This window comes from Biomphalaria glabrata, chromosome 10 (assembly GCF_947242115.1).
Source record: "Biomphalaria glabrata chromosome 10, xgBioGlab47.1, whole genome shotgun sequence".
NCBI lineage: Eukaryota > Metazoa > Mollusca > Gastropoda > Planorbidae > Biomphalaria > Biomphalaria glabrata.
In genome coordinates this window covers 43,419,683-43,437,993 of record NC_074720.1, presented here as the reverse complement: position 1 = coordinate 43,437,993, position 18,311 = coordinate 43,419,683, and the positions used below count along the sequence as shown (strand labels likewise).

Sequence of the window (18,311 nt, the reverse complement as noted above, 5' to 3'; positions counted from 1 at the left end):
CAATTTCTGAACACTTTTATTTCATTGTCTTGGTCAATTGATTTATAAATAGCACATATGTATAGGGCAGTTCATTTGAATAAATTAATAAAAAGAAGAATTCATGTATAGTCAACAAAACAATACTCAATCAGGTCAATATCATTATAAATGACTACAGCTAATAACATCTAGCTCAACCTTTAACCTATGACTTTTCAAAACCTTGTTTTTCATGATAGGTAACTGCCTGGTCATGTGGTTTGCAGTCTGGACTGTTATAAGATAGTCTCAATAGTCCTGGATTTGAATCCCACCTGCCCCTGTCATCCTGCAGAAGGTCTGGGCTAGGATGTAATTATCTTCATAATCTGAATGAACATTCTAAACATGTAAAACATTTTACAAACAAACTATTCACTTCTTATTTACCAAAAAAAACACACACAAATTTAATATATTTTGCACTCTAATTTCATATAAACACATTCAGAAGACATTTGTTACAAAAATGTTTTGCAAACAGAGCTAAAAAAAAAATCCAAGGCTAACAATTATTATTGTATCTCTTTACATGGAAGAGTTCGCAAAAGTTAAGCTGTCTTTTGTTTCTTTGGCCATTAAATCGTTGCACAAAATGTAACTTACTGTCGTAAATTTCAAATGTAATGTTGAAGAAGAGTATGAATGTAAATTTTGTGTGCTATCATACAAATTAAGTGCTCAAATAATGTATTATTGTTTTTTGTAATGCAAAATGGTAAAACAAATTTCCTCACATATAATAAAGATTATTATTATTATTCTGAGAATCTAATAGTAAAAGGTTATGGAAATATATGTATCTTTCATTTCAGGAGTTCCTCAATGTTATAAAATATGAAAGCTGCTTTTAGTAAGATGATTATCCCATCTTTATTGCCCAAATCTCCTGCTTTGGATGGTAGCATACAAGATTTAAACCTTTCATTTCATTAACAATCTGCCAGCACCCCTATTATTGTTTATGTCTGTAAGACTGACACAGCAACTTAAAAGCTGTAGACACAAAAACATGTAGTTCAAGTATCAATGTCAGTCAATGGCTGTTTTTTTTTTTTTAAGAGTGCATACTTAACAATTATGAGAACATATCATGTCTGTATAAAAACCAAATTGTAGCATAATGTAAATAGAAAAGGTAAAAAATGTTTTTTATTTAAGTTAGCATGTTTTAAATATTATAAAATTTAACAGACTTCAGTTAGGTACAATGGTAAATTAAATATTATTGAGAACAAAATAATTCTAATTCATTTATATTTATTAAAATTTTGCTTTAAAATAGTTTTTCTTCATTTAAAACAAAACTTAATTCTTTTAACAAAACATTTAAGGCAGAAGACAATACTTTCTTTGAGAACTCGTTTGTCCTCAGCAGACGTCAAAGTCTCTGTGATACAATACTGTTTAATCCAAACCTTCCAATTCTTCATCTAAACGTCTGTCTTCATCTTCATCATCATCTTCCTTATTTAAAATGGAAGAAACTTTAGAATAATCCAGAACACCATCTTTGGTCACATTGGAATCAGCTATCACCTCTAGCTTAGTTAGAAGCTCTTCAGACATTTTATTTGTAGGCATGTCCACAACTGGATCAGATGTTTCTTGTGAGGACTGATTTTCACATTTGTCTGGCCCTGTAATTTGCAAACCACTGTTAATTTCTTCAATAAGCAATTTGGGAAGACATTTCCCTTCCTCTTGTCCCTTGTATTCTTTGTCTGTCAACAATGTCTGTGACCTATTGGAGGAAGCAAGATAATTTCTTTCCCTTGAGTTATCCAAGGTTGTGTCAGACTTTGAACACAATGAGGAATTATCTCCCCTGATGGGGTGTAAAAACTCATCTGCTACATCTGCTTTAGTAGAAATATTGTCATCAGTGATAGACACGGTGATGTCTTCAATTAAAACTTTCTTGGGCTTTGGGCTGGGTATGACAAAGCTGCCAGAGGATCTTGATGGCGATGGTATTAACAATGTCAAGTCTTCAGGCTGCAAGCTTTCCTCCAGTTCTTCTTTGTCTTCTAATATTTCAATGATTGGTCGGTAAGGCTACAAGAAGATAGATAATAGTCTATAAGTGATTATTTATTATTTCTTTTTATTATTTTATTTTATTATTTCTTCTTAACAAGGATTTCACGAGAGAAAACTAAATACTGTCTTGTAAGTTCGTTTCCGTGGGTAAATTCCGCCAACTTGGAGAGAATTGAAAAAAAAAATGATAGTTGCAAGAAGAAGAATTTGTCACCTTAGTAGAATCCCAGACAAAAAATTTACTAAATGAATACTAAAACCAAAGAAAGGTTGTTGCTGATGAAAGATTATCAGCAACATACATTAAAATTAATTAAAAGTCAGTAAAGTTCTACTTTCTGACATTATGATCTAGTGGGCAGATGGAAAACCAGTGACTTGGCGAAGTTTAGGTCATTGGTTAACATGCATGACTAAATGCATGACGCGTAGGACGTAATCATCTTCTTTTTTGAAGTAATGTCTGTATCATATAAGATAAGATAAGATGATGTAAAGGTCATCTGTTTCTGTGGCCCACTGTTAACGAGGGTGTCATATATGTAACCAGCATGATGACCAACCACCTTTACTTTTCCCCAACTAATGTCAGGTACGCATTAGAGCTGGGAGGACTCAGAGGGACCCTAAAGATCCTAAAATTAAAATTACCAGTCTTCACCAAGATTCAAACCCTGGGACCCCTTGGTTCGCAAGCCAAGCACTTTACCACCATGCCTCCCAATGTCAGTATACTATCTAATTTTGTGCCCTTCTTTCACCTGCCTATGTAAATTGGCAAAAGGAGCCTGTGATTTATGTTTTAAACTTTAAAAACAACATACGTGCCCTTAATTAACAGAAATAAAAAAATTAGCAAAAAGAATTTTTAAGTACCAAATCACATTCAATATATTTATCAATTAAGAATTTTCTGATCCAGATCAATAAGTCTGATTGCAGACAGCAATGAAAAGAAATATATTTAATCTTTATCAAGATCATAATGCCATGTTTAAAATAGTGTGTTATTTAAGTTTCATTAGTGAAGACCTGGATTTTTGTGCTTTTTTTCCCATTTTGTATACATCTATAGGTATTTGTTGCAAACTAACCTATTCCAAACTTCAAATACAAAAACAATCTAATAAAATACTCAGAAAGACACAAAGATAAAGGCACATAATTCCTCATTCCATATGCTAGGACTAATTTGTACAAATGCTTCTTCTTCCCTAGTGCTATTAGTGCATGGAATGGGTTGCCTGAGTCAGCCAGGAAAACCAGTAACTTGGCAGAATTTAAGTCATGGTTAACTAACATGTATGACTAGAAAGAACTATGAACACGCCTAGGATGTAATTTTCTTCTTTTCTGACGTAATGTCCATATTTCATAAGATTAGAAGATAAACTGACTGGGATTAAGACATTACTGTAACCTATGCCAAAGCTCTCAACAATGGCATGTTTGTTAGAATTTCTTCATATAATTAGATAAATTCATTTTCAGTAAGGGTAATGTCTACTTCCAGTATTTAGGCTGACTCCACCACCCAGAGCTTATCAATTTTTTTCCCCTTCTTCTTTCTTTATAGCCTACTATTTTTGACAGTGACTATTGATACATTTAAAAAAAAAACTTGAAGATTTTTTCCCTTTCTCTTTAGTTCCTTCATTATCATCATTCAGTAGTAGAATTGTAATAGTTTTGAATGGTTACATATAAAAATGTAAACTATAGTACCTTGTCTTCTTCAAGGGAAGTCATTCCTGATGTATCATTGTTTACGTCTGCTTCCTCTAAGTCTGGTATGCCCTAATAAATAAAAATAAAAAAATGTAACAAAAATGAAAAAAAAAAATACATAGAATATTACATTGAATCTTTTGACTAAAAAAAAATATATTAATTGTAAACCCTTACCTCAAAGTAATTACTTTCTGAAGTGTCCTCTGGAAAAGAAATATGGGTATTATTAATAACTTGAATTGAATTATCTTGAAATTTAAAATACATAGTACTTTTAAAGAAGGCCATGGGTAGACTGGCTATATGGGCATTCGGGCTCATATTAAATTGTTGAATAATAGGAGCCCTCTAGGCCTAAAATTTGAGGACTGTATTGTATAGAAATGCCCGGGCCCGGTCTGCACCTGAAGAAGGCCCAACGTTGAACTAAATTAGTGTTCTGAGCTATACTCCAATATCTTTTAATCCTGTTGTGAGAGGGGAGGGATATAATGAAATGTGAAACCACTAATGCAAACAAAAGTTCTTCTTACAGAGCTTGCAATCTATAGGGCAGATGATGTTAAGGTCATCTGTTTCTTTGGCCAATGGTTAACGCGCAGGGTGTCATGTAGCCAGCACAATGACCAACTGTCTTTACTTTCTCCAACTTCAGTAAGGTACCCATTAGAGCTGGGTGGACTCAGGGCTACCCAAAAAATTCCAAAATTCAAAATCCCAACCATCAGTGAGATTTGAACCCAGGACTCCTGGTATGGAAGCCAAGCGCTTAACCACTCAGCCACCGTGCCCCCATACTAATGTTATCCCATATATATATTACTATATTTTAGAATCAGCTACAAATATTCTGGTCTTTTACATCTTCCTCTATTTCATCATCTAAACTTCTGTATGAAGCTAATAAAGTTTCTTTAAAGTTGTTTCTTCAACAAATCAAAGTGGTTAAACTTCTTCTTCTTCATCTTCTAGCCAGCTTTATTGCTGCTGAGCTGTGAGCTCATTTGCAGACTGTGCCAAGGAAAACAAGTGTGCTGTTTTCTTCAGTTGTTCAGCACTGCCGTACAGGGTGTTGGTTATGTTGGGCTGTAGTGGAAGTAGGGTCTGCCTTAGGTGGATTAGGAAGGGCCATTCAAAGAGGATATGGTTTACGGTTTCAAAGGGGTGGGCGCAGTGTCTGCAAAGGGGGAGTTGTGTAGAGTTTATTTTGTTCAGGTGGTAATTTAATAGTGGTGTGTGTGTCCTGTTCTTAGTTGGAAAATTGTAGATTGTTCTTTGCGGGGGAGGAAGTTAATACTGTCCAGTTTGTTAGGCATAGTCATTTCTTTGTACATGGCTCTGCCTGTGGTGGTTTAACCAAATTGTTGGACATAATCATCTTCCCTCTTGAAGTAACTTATGTATTTCATAAGATAAGATAAGATGCTTAACATTTAAACAACTGTTTCCTTTTCAGTTCCAACGATGTCACAAAGATTTAGGTAATAGTAAAGAATTAATATCAAAAACTTGTTTTTACCTTCCAATGGAGTGATGACCATTTGACTCGACTGGTTTGATCTTTTAGAAAATATTCCACTGTCATCGTCTTCGTCTGGTACATTTTGTTTTGTGGATATTACTTCCAGATTTTCATGATTCATTTCAATTTCTGTCATTGAGCTAACAGCACCAGCATCTTCTGAACCTTATTGGACATTGCAAAAAAATATTATCAATAAAAATCTGATTCTTCTTCTTCTTCTTCTAGCCAGCTTTATTGCTGCTGAGCTGTGAGCTCTTTTGCAGACTGTGCCAAGGAAAAAAAGTGTGCTGTTTTCTTCAGTTGTTCAGCACTGCCGTACAGGGTGTTGGTTATGTTGGGCTGTAGTGGAAGTAGGGTCTGCCTTAGGTGGATTAGGAAGGGCCATTCAAAGAGGATATGGTTTACGGTTTCAAAGGGGTGGGCGCAGTGTCTGCAAAGGGGGAGTTGTGTAGAGTTTATTTTGTTCAGGTGGTAATTTAATAGTGGTGTGTGTGTCCTGTTCTTAGTTGGAAAATTGTAGATTGTTCTTTGCGGGGGAGGAAGTTAATACTGTCCAGTTTGTTAGGCATAGTCATTTCTTTGTACATGGCTCTGCCTGTGGTGGTTTAACCAAATTGTTGGACATAATCATCTTCCCTCTTGAAGTAACTTATGTATTTCATAAGATAAGATAAGATGCTTAACATTTAAACAACTGTTTCCTTTTCAGTTCCAACGATGTCACAAAGATTTAGGTAATAGTAAAGAATTAATATCAAAAACTTGTTTTTACCTTCCAATGGAGTGATGACCATTTGACTCGACTGGTTTGATCTTTTAGAAAATATTCCACTGTCATCGTCTTCGTCTGGTACATTTTGTTTTGTGGATATTACTTCCAGATTTTCATGATTCATTTCAATTTCTGTCATTGAGCTAACAGCACCAGCATCTTCTGAACCTTATTGGACATTGCAAAAAAATATTATCAATAAAAATCTGATAAAATTTCATAAACTGTATATAATTTGGTAGTTATAGCCAACAATATTTTATACATATTTATGGAGTAGATAATTTGATGTTGAATGAATTTTGTTGAATGAATTTTTTGGTTATGGTTAAAAATATAAAACAACAAAATAATACAAAAGTAATTAATTTCCCAAGACCCCATAGTTTTTACAATAGCTCTATTCAATTTGTAACTTCATGGAAACAAAAAAATGCTCCTTTTTTCTTTCTTTTTACTCAAACATTCACTAGCTATTAAGAGCAAAATAATTGCTTTATAAGATGTATTAAGCAGGTATTGTAATTATATTAAATATTTAAAATTTTTATAAAAATGTTTTTCTTGGTCTAGAGCCAGTTCACCCAACTTGGACCAAGCCTTTACAAAAGTTGTGATAAGGTCAGGACAGAAAATTTCATTTCTCCCATATTCCAGACAGGCTGACTTAAGAACATTGTCAACTCACAAGTAAAAATAATAATAAAATTCTTTCCCTATTTTAGCTCTCTTTACCTTTACCAGGTGACTGCCTGGTATTGTGGTATGACATGCATGATGTCACCCGCTTGCCAGATGGTAGAATCCAGAAAGGTATCTTATATGCTGAGCTTGTGGAGGGAGTCAGACCCAAGAGCCGCCCAAGACTAACCTATAGAGATGTCTGCAAGCGAGACATGAGAGCCACTGACATCAATGAAAGCATGCGGGAAGAAATAGCCAAAGACCGGAGTGCATGGAGACAGACTGTGCATGCTGGGACGATCCTCGCTGCGAGTAAAAGAATTGAAGCACCCTTAGTCAAGAGGAAAAAAAAGAAAGCTGCCCTGTCAGCTAGCCCTGAATCAGATGCATACATATCCACAAATTGTGGCTTGATTAGTCACACCAGATTCTGCCCCGTCTCAAAATGAAACCAAAACCAGTGACTTATCTGGGCGCATCCATTGCCTTCCAAGACAAAAAGGAGCCCTATATCAATACTGTCCCTTGTCCTTTGACACAGTTGAAAATAAGCAGCACATGTGTTACAAGTGTTAGATATCACACACACAGTTAATAATATCACCACTTAAGTTTTAATATAAAAAGTATACCTTCTTTCATGTCACCAACTGTTTCATCGGATTGGTTTAAGCTGCCATCTTCATTAAAATGATATACTTGGTCATCTCCCTTGAGTTTGTAAGTACTATATAGCCAATCCACTGAGTCCACGTCTACTTCCTTGTTCTTCTCCGCACTGTTATCTTTGTTCAATTGGCCCTCAATCTTTTTAGCCAGAGTTGTCTTCCTCATTTTAAGAAGAGCTGCACAATAGAAATAAATGGACATTAAAATAAAATACAAACAAGAACTATTTTTGTCAGGCATATGTATCTTATCTTATAAAATAAAGTTACTTAAAAAAAAGAAGATGATTAAGTTCTACGTGTTATGCATCTATAGTCATGCATGTTAACCAATGACGTAAATTCTGCCAAGTCACTGGTTTTTCTGGCTGGCTCAGGCAACCCATTCCATGCTCTAATAGCACTAGGGAAGAAGGAGTATTTGTACAAATTTGTCCTAGCATATGGAGGCAGTTGGCTACTACACAAAGAGATCATTCTACATGAAAGTTCAGATTAGGACTATTTAATTATTTAATGATGCTCCACCAAAGAAGAAAGTTTAATCTTTTCTATCAATCTTTATGCTAAACTAGGAAAAAAAAACTAGGCCAATGTCATGGTTCAGCTAGAAAGAGATAAAAAAAAAAAAAAAGTCAGATAAATAAAAGCTATTAAGGACAGCAGAACAAATTTTTAATAACCTGCAATTACCAACAAAATTTTGTTAGTAAAATTTATTTTGTAGACATTGTTTTTAGCATAATATGTATCAGTATAGGGCAGGAACTCTTTCAGATACACATTATGTTCTAACAGACTTCAAGGACATAATTTTATTCAAATCCAAGAATAGAATAAACTCAGCGCAGAATCAGAATATTACAATCTTTATTACAGATTCCATTTAATCTAAGACTTCTTTTAGTAGCAAGTGTACTTAAACTACCTACAGCTCTCAATAGTTAAATTAGACTTTAGGACTAACTCTCCTAATCTCCTTCACCTGTCCCATAGTCTGTTGAATAGTTATGGCACCAATACACATGATCTGTTGACCACCTTTCTCCATTCTTCTCTGTCTTTTGCCTTGATAAGAATTTTTTTTTTTGAATGACAGAGTCAGCCCATTTTATGCTTTTTTTTTTTTTTTTTTACTTGGTACAGTTCTCTGAAGAAAGGTCTTTGCCAGCCCTGAGAACCCTGATAAATCCATTAAGTCTTAGTTTGCATCTCTGACAGTGGTCAGCAGGTCATCATGAAGCCCTAATAGCTATTGTGATCCTGTTTGAGATCTCCTCAGTTGTGATGCCTTCTACAGCATTTCAGTTCCATTGCTAGGATTCTCCTCTCCAGCAATCTATTTAGTTGAAAATAGCAGAGGACAGAATGGCATGAGTTTGTCAAAGAGTCGGCATTAGTGCCGCTACGATTCTACACAAAGTTACTGAACAGAAGAAGAGGAAATCAGTTTAATTCACTTTCCCTTAGAGTTTTCCATACCCAATGGGTAAATGGGGTTGATCATGGCATTGCCACCAGACAGGTCAGTCAGCATCCCTATAGGTGCATGTTAATTTATTTTGTTCTTTAACTTGTAATGACACTGTAGCAGGAAAGATAAATGATTTATTGTGTTCTTTAACTTGTAATGACACTGTAACAGGAAAGATAAATGATTTATTTACAAATAAAAATGCCTTCCCCTTACCGTCAACACTGTCCATCATCTTGGCATGTTCTTTAGTTGCCCACCTATCTCTCTCTGCTTTCTCTGCCTCAAGTCCACCACTAGCCCTTCAAATATTTAGACAACATGCAACAGAGTAGTTTTAGTTAAAACATCATTCAACATTCAATAATAGAAACTGAAATGACAATAGTTTAACTCTTTCTCTCCGCAACTATCTCCATGTTCTGACGGAATTACCCATTTTGCTCATTTGTGTTTCACTACCCTGTTAAAATTATGCATGTGAGACATGGAAGTCATCTGTCAAAATTGAGAAAAGACTAAATGTGGCTCAACAAAAATGGCTGAGACGTATTTGGGAGTCAGTTACACAGATCGAGTCTCAAACAAGGAAATCCTTTGCCGAACTGGGAGTCGAACACTTAGTGAGGTTGTGACTGAGCGTCGCATGAGGTTTGCGGGACATGTTCTACGTCAAAATGAATTACGCACACCAAGAGTTGCGATAACATGGAAGCCAATATGAGGAAAATGCAAACAGGGATGTCCTCGTATTACTTGGCAACACACCTTCATGGAGGCCCTCAGAACAGTGGACAACTGGTGGGAGGAGGCTTCAGACATTGCCAGTGACAGATCTTTATGGAGACAGCTTGCCGCCCAATGCGCCGAATGGCGTGGTAGGACCTAAGTCTAAGTAAGTAAGTTATGATTAAGCTTCAATAACTTTTTGTATGTAATAAGAAAATCTTATATTAAGTATATAATTATAGAACAATGCAAGCTCTTTTTATATAACACAAATTAAAGTTTATAAAATTAAAAATGTACTTTAATGGGGTCAAATCAACATTGGTATCATCAGTTAGGAGAGAAAGAGTTAAAAGATTTCTATTGTTTCTATTTCTATTTGTTATTACTGCAAAGAAAGTAAGGAAATATGTACCAGGCTTCTGCACAAGCACGATCTTTAGGGAACACAGGTCTGTCATCAAGATATTGGAGATTTTTCTAGGAAATATGAAATAAGTTCTATTGTGAATTTCGCCATAAAAAAATTAGGAGTTGGTTTTCCATGCTGCCTTTAGGCGCTCAGTAAACACAACTCTGCCAGAGTCGGGTGTCGAACCTCGAGCCCCCTTCTAGGTAGCCAAGCCAAGTTCAAGCGCACTTGACCTCTCGACATTGCTTCCCACTAATGTTACACTCTAGCGAATGTACTTGCACATGGTGAGGATGTGAGAAAGGATTACTAGCCCTTCAACATCCATTGCACCGTTCCCCAGTGGTTGTCATATGGGTGGTGATGGCCCTCCTACAGAACACAAAAGTAAATTATAGGAATATGAAGTGTCCCCTGTGGACTTAGCCTCCAGCCTTGCATGAATCAGATTCATGAACAAATGGATCTGATTAAATGATCATCTAGTTCATGGGGGCCTCCAGACAGAAGGGTCGGTGAAGAGCCAATCTTTCATCCTGGCCACAGGATAAAATCTTTTCCTGTGTCAATGGTTCATAAAAGGGATTTATCTTGAACCTTTTTGGACAACTCAAGGGATCTCAAAACTGCTTGTTTAAAGGCTAAGTGCTTGTTTCCCTAGAAACCACATTCTTTATTTATCAATTTTTCTAACTTGAGATTTAATTTTAATTATAAAAAAAAAATTGCATATTCTTTTTTTAAGTAGTTACTTACCAGTTTTACTGTCAGTGTCTTTCTATAAAACTTAATTTGTTGAATCAGTGGATTGCCAGTAAATGTCAGGACTCTCTATTTCAAAATATAATAATGAATTTAGAATATTTCTAGAATATTTCGAATGTTTTCTTCAAAGTAGAATTTTTTATCTATTTGTAACAAAGCAACAATTCTTACCAAATTTTTCATATTCATTAAGACATCAATGGCTTGAGGATCATCAATTCTATTATGGGACAGGTCTAGGATTGACAAGTTTGGGCAATGGACCAGCTCTGCAATGTCGTCTGCTGTCTGCAGTTTGTTGTGTGAGATATTTAATGTGTTTAAAACTGGCAAGCAAGCTGAAATGACATCCAGTGGTAAGTAATGAAAACTTTGTCATCATAACAGAGCTAATTCAAGTCGATAAAAAAAAGCAAAGGTACCCTTTTCAAACCTTGAGATCTACGGGCTCAGGTGAAGTAAAGATCATCTGTTTCTATGGCCGAATGTTAAGGAGTGAGCCATGTGGCCAGCACAATGACAGATTGCATTTTCTCAATGTAAGTTAGGTACCCATTAGAGTTGGGAGGACTTGGGGGTGTCCTAATAATCATGAATCACATCCCTGTCTTCACAGAATTCAAACATGAGACTCTAGATTTGGAAGCTAGCACTTTACCATTTCAACAGCAAGCCTCACATCATAAAAGAGATAGTGAGTTATAGATGTTTTTATTTAAACAAGAACAAGATCTACGCTTAGCATCATGTAGCAAAGAATTCCAGTAATATTTATCAGTTGGACAGATAGACCAAAATGCTGTGTTGTAAGCTGACACACATTAAATTATGTTGATCAAATTCTTACCAATGTTTTCAATTTTTTGTATAATATTATGTGAGACGTTCAGGTTGTCTAGTTTCTGAAGAGCTTCCAGGTTTTCCAGTTTTGTGATCAGGTTCTGGTGAAGGTACAAACATCGTAGCTCTGTCAGTTTGTCTAGGTTCTCAATAGTGCTGATACCATTGCATTCCAGCCACAGACATTTGAGTCCAGTGTAAGCATCGAGGTTCTCAATCTGATAAATGCCTAGAAACCAAGATGTCAGAAATGTAATAACAACAATCAACTATCTTTTAAAGAAGTAATATTAAAAAAAAAAATTAAAAAGCAATTCCAAGAAACCAAGATGTCAGAAATGTAATAACAACAATCAACTATCTTTTAAAGAAGTAATATTAAAAAAAAAATTAAAAAGCAATTCCTATTTTATTTTATATTTTATTTGTCATTAAAAAATAAAGAGAAGCATAGAAAAATACTTTAAAAAAAAACAACAAAGCTTATATTAAGCCCACTTGTATCAATTAGTTTGGATCAGTCATGTAATTAAATTTGTAATAGATCTAGACTAACAATAAAAACAGCATTTATAAAAATGAAAAAAAAAATAAGGGGGAACAACCTGAATTTGAACTCATGGGTCAAGCCTTCTCAGGCTTCTCAAGCCAACATGGTAACCACTCAGCTAATGGAGAGCTTATGAACATGGAAGTTTGTATAGTTTTATATTCTTTCTATAGTCTATTCCTATTTTTCAGGTTTGTGTTCACTAAGACTCAGATGAAGACCTATAAAGGAACTAATTCAGCTTATAACACCACTTCAGTCAAATACAACTTCTTTCCCTTGTTCAAGATACCAAACAAAATCATTTATTACCAATAGATAATTAACTGTTTTTAATTGATTCTTGTGTTGTCAGGTAAAAGAAATAATTGTGCACAATCTCAACTTGATCTGATATTGAGTGTGGGAGAAATAATGTGCACAAACTTTTTACCAGACAGAGTGAGTTAATATAAGCTTTTTAAAATTAGTGATTATATTAAGCCCTATGGGGATTGAACCCACAGCATTTATTAGCACACTGCTCTAAGAACTCACTTCTCACAGATTTTACTAACACAAAAAGTTCAAATTTTGAGCTCTCCGTTGATATTTTGGTATTAAACTGCTGAACAAATGGTCTTTGTTGGTTTTTTGTTAAATGCACTAAAAAAAAACATTGTCAATTTAAAGGCAATGAAGAAGTTCAATAAAACTTCATTCATATAAAAATGTATTTACCTTTGTAGTGTAGATAGAGGACATCATTGAGATATGGAGTCTGGTAAAGTTTTAAGTCTTTACAATGCTGTTTGAGAAATTTCTCTGTAATAACACTAAAGAAAATAATGGAAACAATAGTTTAATTCTATTAAATTACGGTAACTTCCAAAAAGAAAGGTTTAGAATCTATCTATGCATGGTTTCAAAAAGCAAAACATGTGTCTATACATGTCTTTAAGCAGAAAGACATCAGATAAATGTGGTTGAAGTCTTATAATGATATCTTATCTTATCTTATAAAAGCAGGAAGCGTGGTTGAGAGGCCGAGTGCGCTTGAACTTGGCTTGGCTACCTAGAAGGGGGCTTGAGGTTCGACACCCGACTCGGGCAGAGTTGTGTTTACTGAGCGCCTAAAGGCAGCACGGAAAACCAACTCCTAGATACCCCCTCCCCCCACTGGTCCAGAAATGAGATTGGACCAAAAGCGCTCTGAGCATACTATAAGCATGAAAGTAGCGCTATATAAAAGCTATAATAATAATAATAATAATACAGACGTTACTTCAAAAAAGAAAATGATTACATCCTACGTGTGTTGCATCTATAGACATGCATGTTACCCAATGACTTAAATTTTGCCTCCCTTACCTAGGATACTTCTTTGACTGGCTATTGCCCTTACCTAGGATACTTCTTTGACTGGCTATTGCCTCGGAGTTGGTCTTGCAGAGATGGTGGTGGAATGTTCTCTTTATTTCTTGTGATTGTAGAGTCTTCTAAGTTGATGCAGAAAAAAAAACAACTAATTTAAATGTCCATGGACTACTTAAATAACTTAACCAAAGACTGTCATAGTTACCAAATGTTTCAAAGTAATATATGTAAATTATAATGATTATAATGTAGCAATCATACATAAAACACTGAACCATAATCTTCAAATACAAAAACAAAATTTAATAAAATACTCTGAAAGACACAAAGATAAAGGCACATTCCTCGTCCCATATGCTAGGACAAATTTGTACAAATACTCCTTCTTCCCTAGTGCTATTAGAGCATGGAATGGGTTGCCTGAGCTAGCCAGGAAAACCAGTGACTTGGCAGAATTTAAGTCATTGGTTAATATGCATGACTAAATGCATGACTCGTAGGACGTAATCATCTTCTTTTTTGAAGTAACGTCTGTATTATATAAGATAAGAAGATTTAAATATCGATGCTGATACCAAGATAGAATAACAAATAAGTTTTGTCCTCATGCTCACATCAGATATTATCATAATCTGACTAATAATGAGAAAGAAATGTGCCTAGATTTATAATTCATATGAAAATGTGATTATTGTGATATGAAATTTAACATTCTCTTTAAAAGACTTACCTGGCAAGTTATTGTTGTCTTCTTGAGGAGGAGATGCTTGTTCATTGTCAAGTAACTCAATTTTGCTGTTTGTGTTTGGTTGAATTTCTGTTATTAGTGGGGCTGACTGAGAATGAACATCAGCGGACTGGTTCAAGTTGGGTTGTTCATTGTCCACAAAATCACAATTTGTCGCTGGTCTGCTGTTAGAATTATTTACTTCTGGGACATCTTCAGATAGTACTTCAATGGAAGGCATCCTGATAGCTCTTTGTCAGTCTTACTCTTTGTGAACTCTTTGAAGTTGACTGTCTCAGTGTCTGAGTTTTTCTACTAAAGTGCAAAAGTGAAATTAAATAAAAAAAAGAATCTAATATCGAATCAATGAAAAGTTTGTTCAAAGAATAATAACCCAAACCCTAAGATATATGTCTAATAAAAATAATGATCTAACCTGTTCTTATTTTGAAAAGTAAACGATTTCAGGCATGTGAAGTCATAGTCATTGTAATAGCTTGTTGCCGAGCAACTAAATCCATCATGTATACTTCCGGGTCAAGTATTTAATGCTGTTACATTTGTTTTAACTGAATTCTAAGTTATTTGTAATCTTAGACTAGATTATCATCTAGATCTATACTCTTGATCTAGATCTATAAAATAAAAGTTTATTTTATACTTGAGATAGAATCTAGATTTAAATTTGATCTAGATCTATAATCTCAGTTCATCTAGATCTAGGCTAGAATCAATGCTTTTTTTTAAAATAAAACTGCCAACTTTAGTACAACAAATTCTCGATTTCTTCATTAGAGCTTAGGGTAAACAAGTTGACCTGTATTTTCTTGACAATATTTTATACATCACCTTCATCTATCCCCAGTGGCGGACTGGATGTTAATATCGACTCTGGCATTACCTTACGATCCGGCACATAACTTGCTTGCTATATGATATACATCTATATAGTGAAGTGATCTGCCCTCAGGCCTCATATAATAATTAAAAGTTTGATAATATGCTACGAAACCTGAAAGCTTGGGTTGACACAACGCATTGTATTTTTTCATATAAATAGACTTTAAGAATAAAGGCTAAATGAACTATCAATTTTTAGAGAAAAAAAAATAGTACTGTATAATTAGCAATTTTAATTCGTTACATTACAGAATTTTTTGATGTAACTTAAAAGTATAATACTTGACGGCTGCCTGTTCGTATGGTATGTCCTCTGGGGTGTCGTTTCGATGGTCCTGGGTTCAAACCATAATCATAATAACTTAATCTATAGATCGCTGTTAACAAACATAATGTAGGCTCAAGGCTCTATGGCAGGGGTTCTCAACCTGTGGGTCGCGACCCTCTTGGGGGTCGATTGACTATTTGCCAGGGGTCGCTTAAGACCATCGAAAATATGGATTGCTATTGTCTACTCTTCTGTTGCTGTATGTGAGTGTCGGGGGGGGGGGTCGCGGCAGAGTGAGGGATTGTAAAAAGGGGTCGCCGAACTTGAAAGGTCCTGCGGGAGGTTTTGACTAGGAAGTAGATTATCTACAACTCCGAAGGAACACCCGAAACATGTAAAACATTTTATAAACAAACAAAAACAAACATAAACACAATACTTAAAAAGACAAGTTATATATATATATAATCTACTAAAAGGTCTGTGCAGGTTTAAGTCTTAACTCTTTCTCTCCTAACTAACGATACCAACGTTGATTCCACCAGAATGTGGTAAATAATTACGGAGAGAAAGAGTTAATGCCCTTTTTTGAGATCACTGGGGAGCGAGTTCCATTGGACGCTGTTAAATGAACTACAATGAATTTTGTTTCTCTCTAACGAAGCTCGACCCTGGCTCCCTGGCAGTGCCATAGAAGGAATGAATATTATTTCGTTTTTCGTATAATTATTATTGTGGTTAGGGTTTTGTGTAAACAATGTGAGAGTGCAATCTAAGATACTGTTGTTTGTTTTTATTAACATGTTTTATCTTTCCTCAATATTACGGTATATATTCACTTGTTAAATTACATGAATTAATAGTATGAAGAGAAAGTCAAGAAAATTTCGTTAATTTTGCGCAAATGTGTACTGGTTCTCCCTCCGATTGCTACCTTCGGATGTCGCATGGGGGAATGTCCATCAGATTGTGATAGTAATTAATAACCACATAATTTTTGGGGGATTTGCATTGAAATTTATTTAACTAACTAAGACTGTTCCGAGGTAGTTCCCTACTTAAAGGTTTGAACTATTTTAATGCGCACACCAGGCAGAATGCAATATCAAGTCGATAATGAATTCATTTGTTAATGTTTTTTAACATTCAATATTTAAAAATTGTCACTACAGTATTATTCGATGTTGTTTATTTCTGTTAAATAAATATTAATGTCTGGGCTCTCGGAGAGCCGGGCAAGAAGAGCCGCATCTTCTGATCTCTGAGAGCCGGGCAAGAAGAGCCGCATCTTCTGATCTCTGAGAGCGGGGAAAGAAAAGCTACATCATCTTTTCTCTGAGAGCAGGGATATATATATATATATATATATATATATATATATATATATATATATATATATATATATATATATATATATATATAATAGATGTGGGCAGATGTATCAACTGTAGAGTGATAAAATGTACATACTTTAAGGTAAGGACATATACTAATTATATACTAATTAGCATTTATAATTATAATTGAATATTTCTAAATGTACAACTAATGATATATGAACTCTGTTAGCAGGTTTTTTTTTAAATAAAAAAATAAATAGGTCTATACAGGGAAGATAAACATAACTAGATTTAATGAGAATTTCTACTTTGTTTAGCTTCAACCAAAAAAAGCCAGTCTTTACCAGGATGCGAACCCGAGTTCCTTTTAAAACAATCTTCAATTTAATGCCTCCCCCCCCCCCCAAAAAAAAAAAAGTGTGTGTTTCATGATTTCTTTGTGAGTTATATGAGCCTATGTTATCTTATCTTATTTTATACATTACAGACGTTACTCAAAAAAAAAAAAAAAAAGATAATAATATCCTACGCATTTCATGTGTCAATCTAGTCAGGCATGTAAATCGATGACTTCAACTCTGTCAAGTCGTTAGTTTTTCTGGCTGACTCAGGCAGCACATTCCATTCTCTAACAGCACTAGGGAAGAAGCCAAGGAGAACTTGTACGAATTTGTCCTAGCGTATGGAATAAGACATGTGCCTCTATCTTTGTGTATTTCTGACATGTGCCTCTATCTTTGTGTATTTCTGACATGTGCCTCTGTCTTTGTGTATTTCTGACATGTGCCTCTATCTTTGTGTATTTCTGACATGTGCCTCTATCTTTGTGTATTTCTGATATGTACCTCTATCTTTGTGTATTTCTGACATGTGCCTCTATCTTTGTGTATTTCTGACATGTGCCTCTATCTTTGTGTATTTCTGACATGTGCCTCTATCTTTGTGTATTTCTGACATGTGCCTCTATCTTTGTGTATTTCTGAGTATTTCATTAGGTCTTGTTTTTCTTTTTGTAAATTATGGTTTAGTGTTTTATGTACAGGTTGGGGCATAAAGATCTCTCACATTTTGGAGGGGGGCACCGTAACGGCTGTAGTGGCAGTAGAGGGTGGGACAGGTTTCATTCTTTAGGATAGGCTCTTATCATTTTCAATCAATAGAACATTTTTTTCTTTCTTTTTCACAAGCCATCGTGAATCAGACAGGTGAACACCGTGACTTGGTTTGAAGCGTAGGCTATAATGAAACCGAGATACCCGTAATAGAGACGCTTCGCTCTCAACCGAAAAGTAGCTGTACCTGAGCGGAAAACAATCTTATCTTATCTTATATAATACAGACGTTACTTCAAAAAAGAAGATGATTGCGTCCTACGCGTCATGCATTTAGTCATGCATATTAATTTAACCAATGACATAAATTCTGCCAAGTCACTGGTTTTCCTGGCTAGCTCAGGCAACCCATTCCATGCTCTAATAGCACTAGGGAAGAAGGAGTATTTGTACA

General features: G+C 34.9%; 1 protein-coding gene across 3 annotated transcripts; it reads right to left on the bottom strand.

The window, feature by feature from the left end:
* On the bottom strand, positions 1-14,965 carry LOC106065495 (dynein axonemal assembly factor 1-like). Of its 3 annotated transcripts, none has more exons than XM_056045413.1 (15): positions 14,734-14,965; positions 14,301-14,612; positions 13,599-13,689; positions 12,935-13,029; positions 11,672-11,893; positions 10,996-11,162; positions 10,816-10,890; positions 10,063-10,127; positions 9,135-9,220; positions 7,409-7,621; positions 6,093-6,260; positions 5,315-5,482; positions 3,970-3,998; positions 3,790-3,861; positions 1-2,079 (listed from the first exon to the last, which is right to left on the bottom strand). In XM_056045413.1, the coding sequence occupies exons 2-15, from the start codon at positions 14,536-14,538 to the stop codon at positions 1,429-1,431; spliced, it is 2,340 nt and encodes a 779-aa protein (XP_055901388.1). In that variant the 5' UTR covers positions 14,539-14,612; positions 14,734-14,965; the 3' UTR covers positions 1-1,428. The 3 variants fall into 3 exon arrangements, with proteins under 3 accessions (XP_055901388.1, XP_055901385.1, XP_055901386.1); XM_056045410.1 differs by having other exon boundaries at positions 13,599-13,692; positions 14,734-14,959; XM_056045411.1 differs by having other exon boundaries at positions 13,599-13,692; positions 14,301-14,609; positions 14,734-14,959.
* Positions 14,966-18,311: the final 3,346 nt, after the last annotated feature.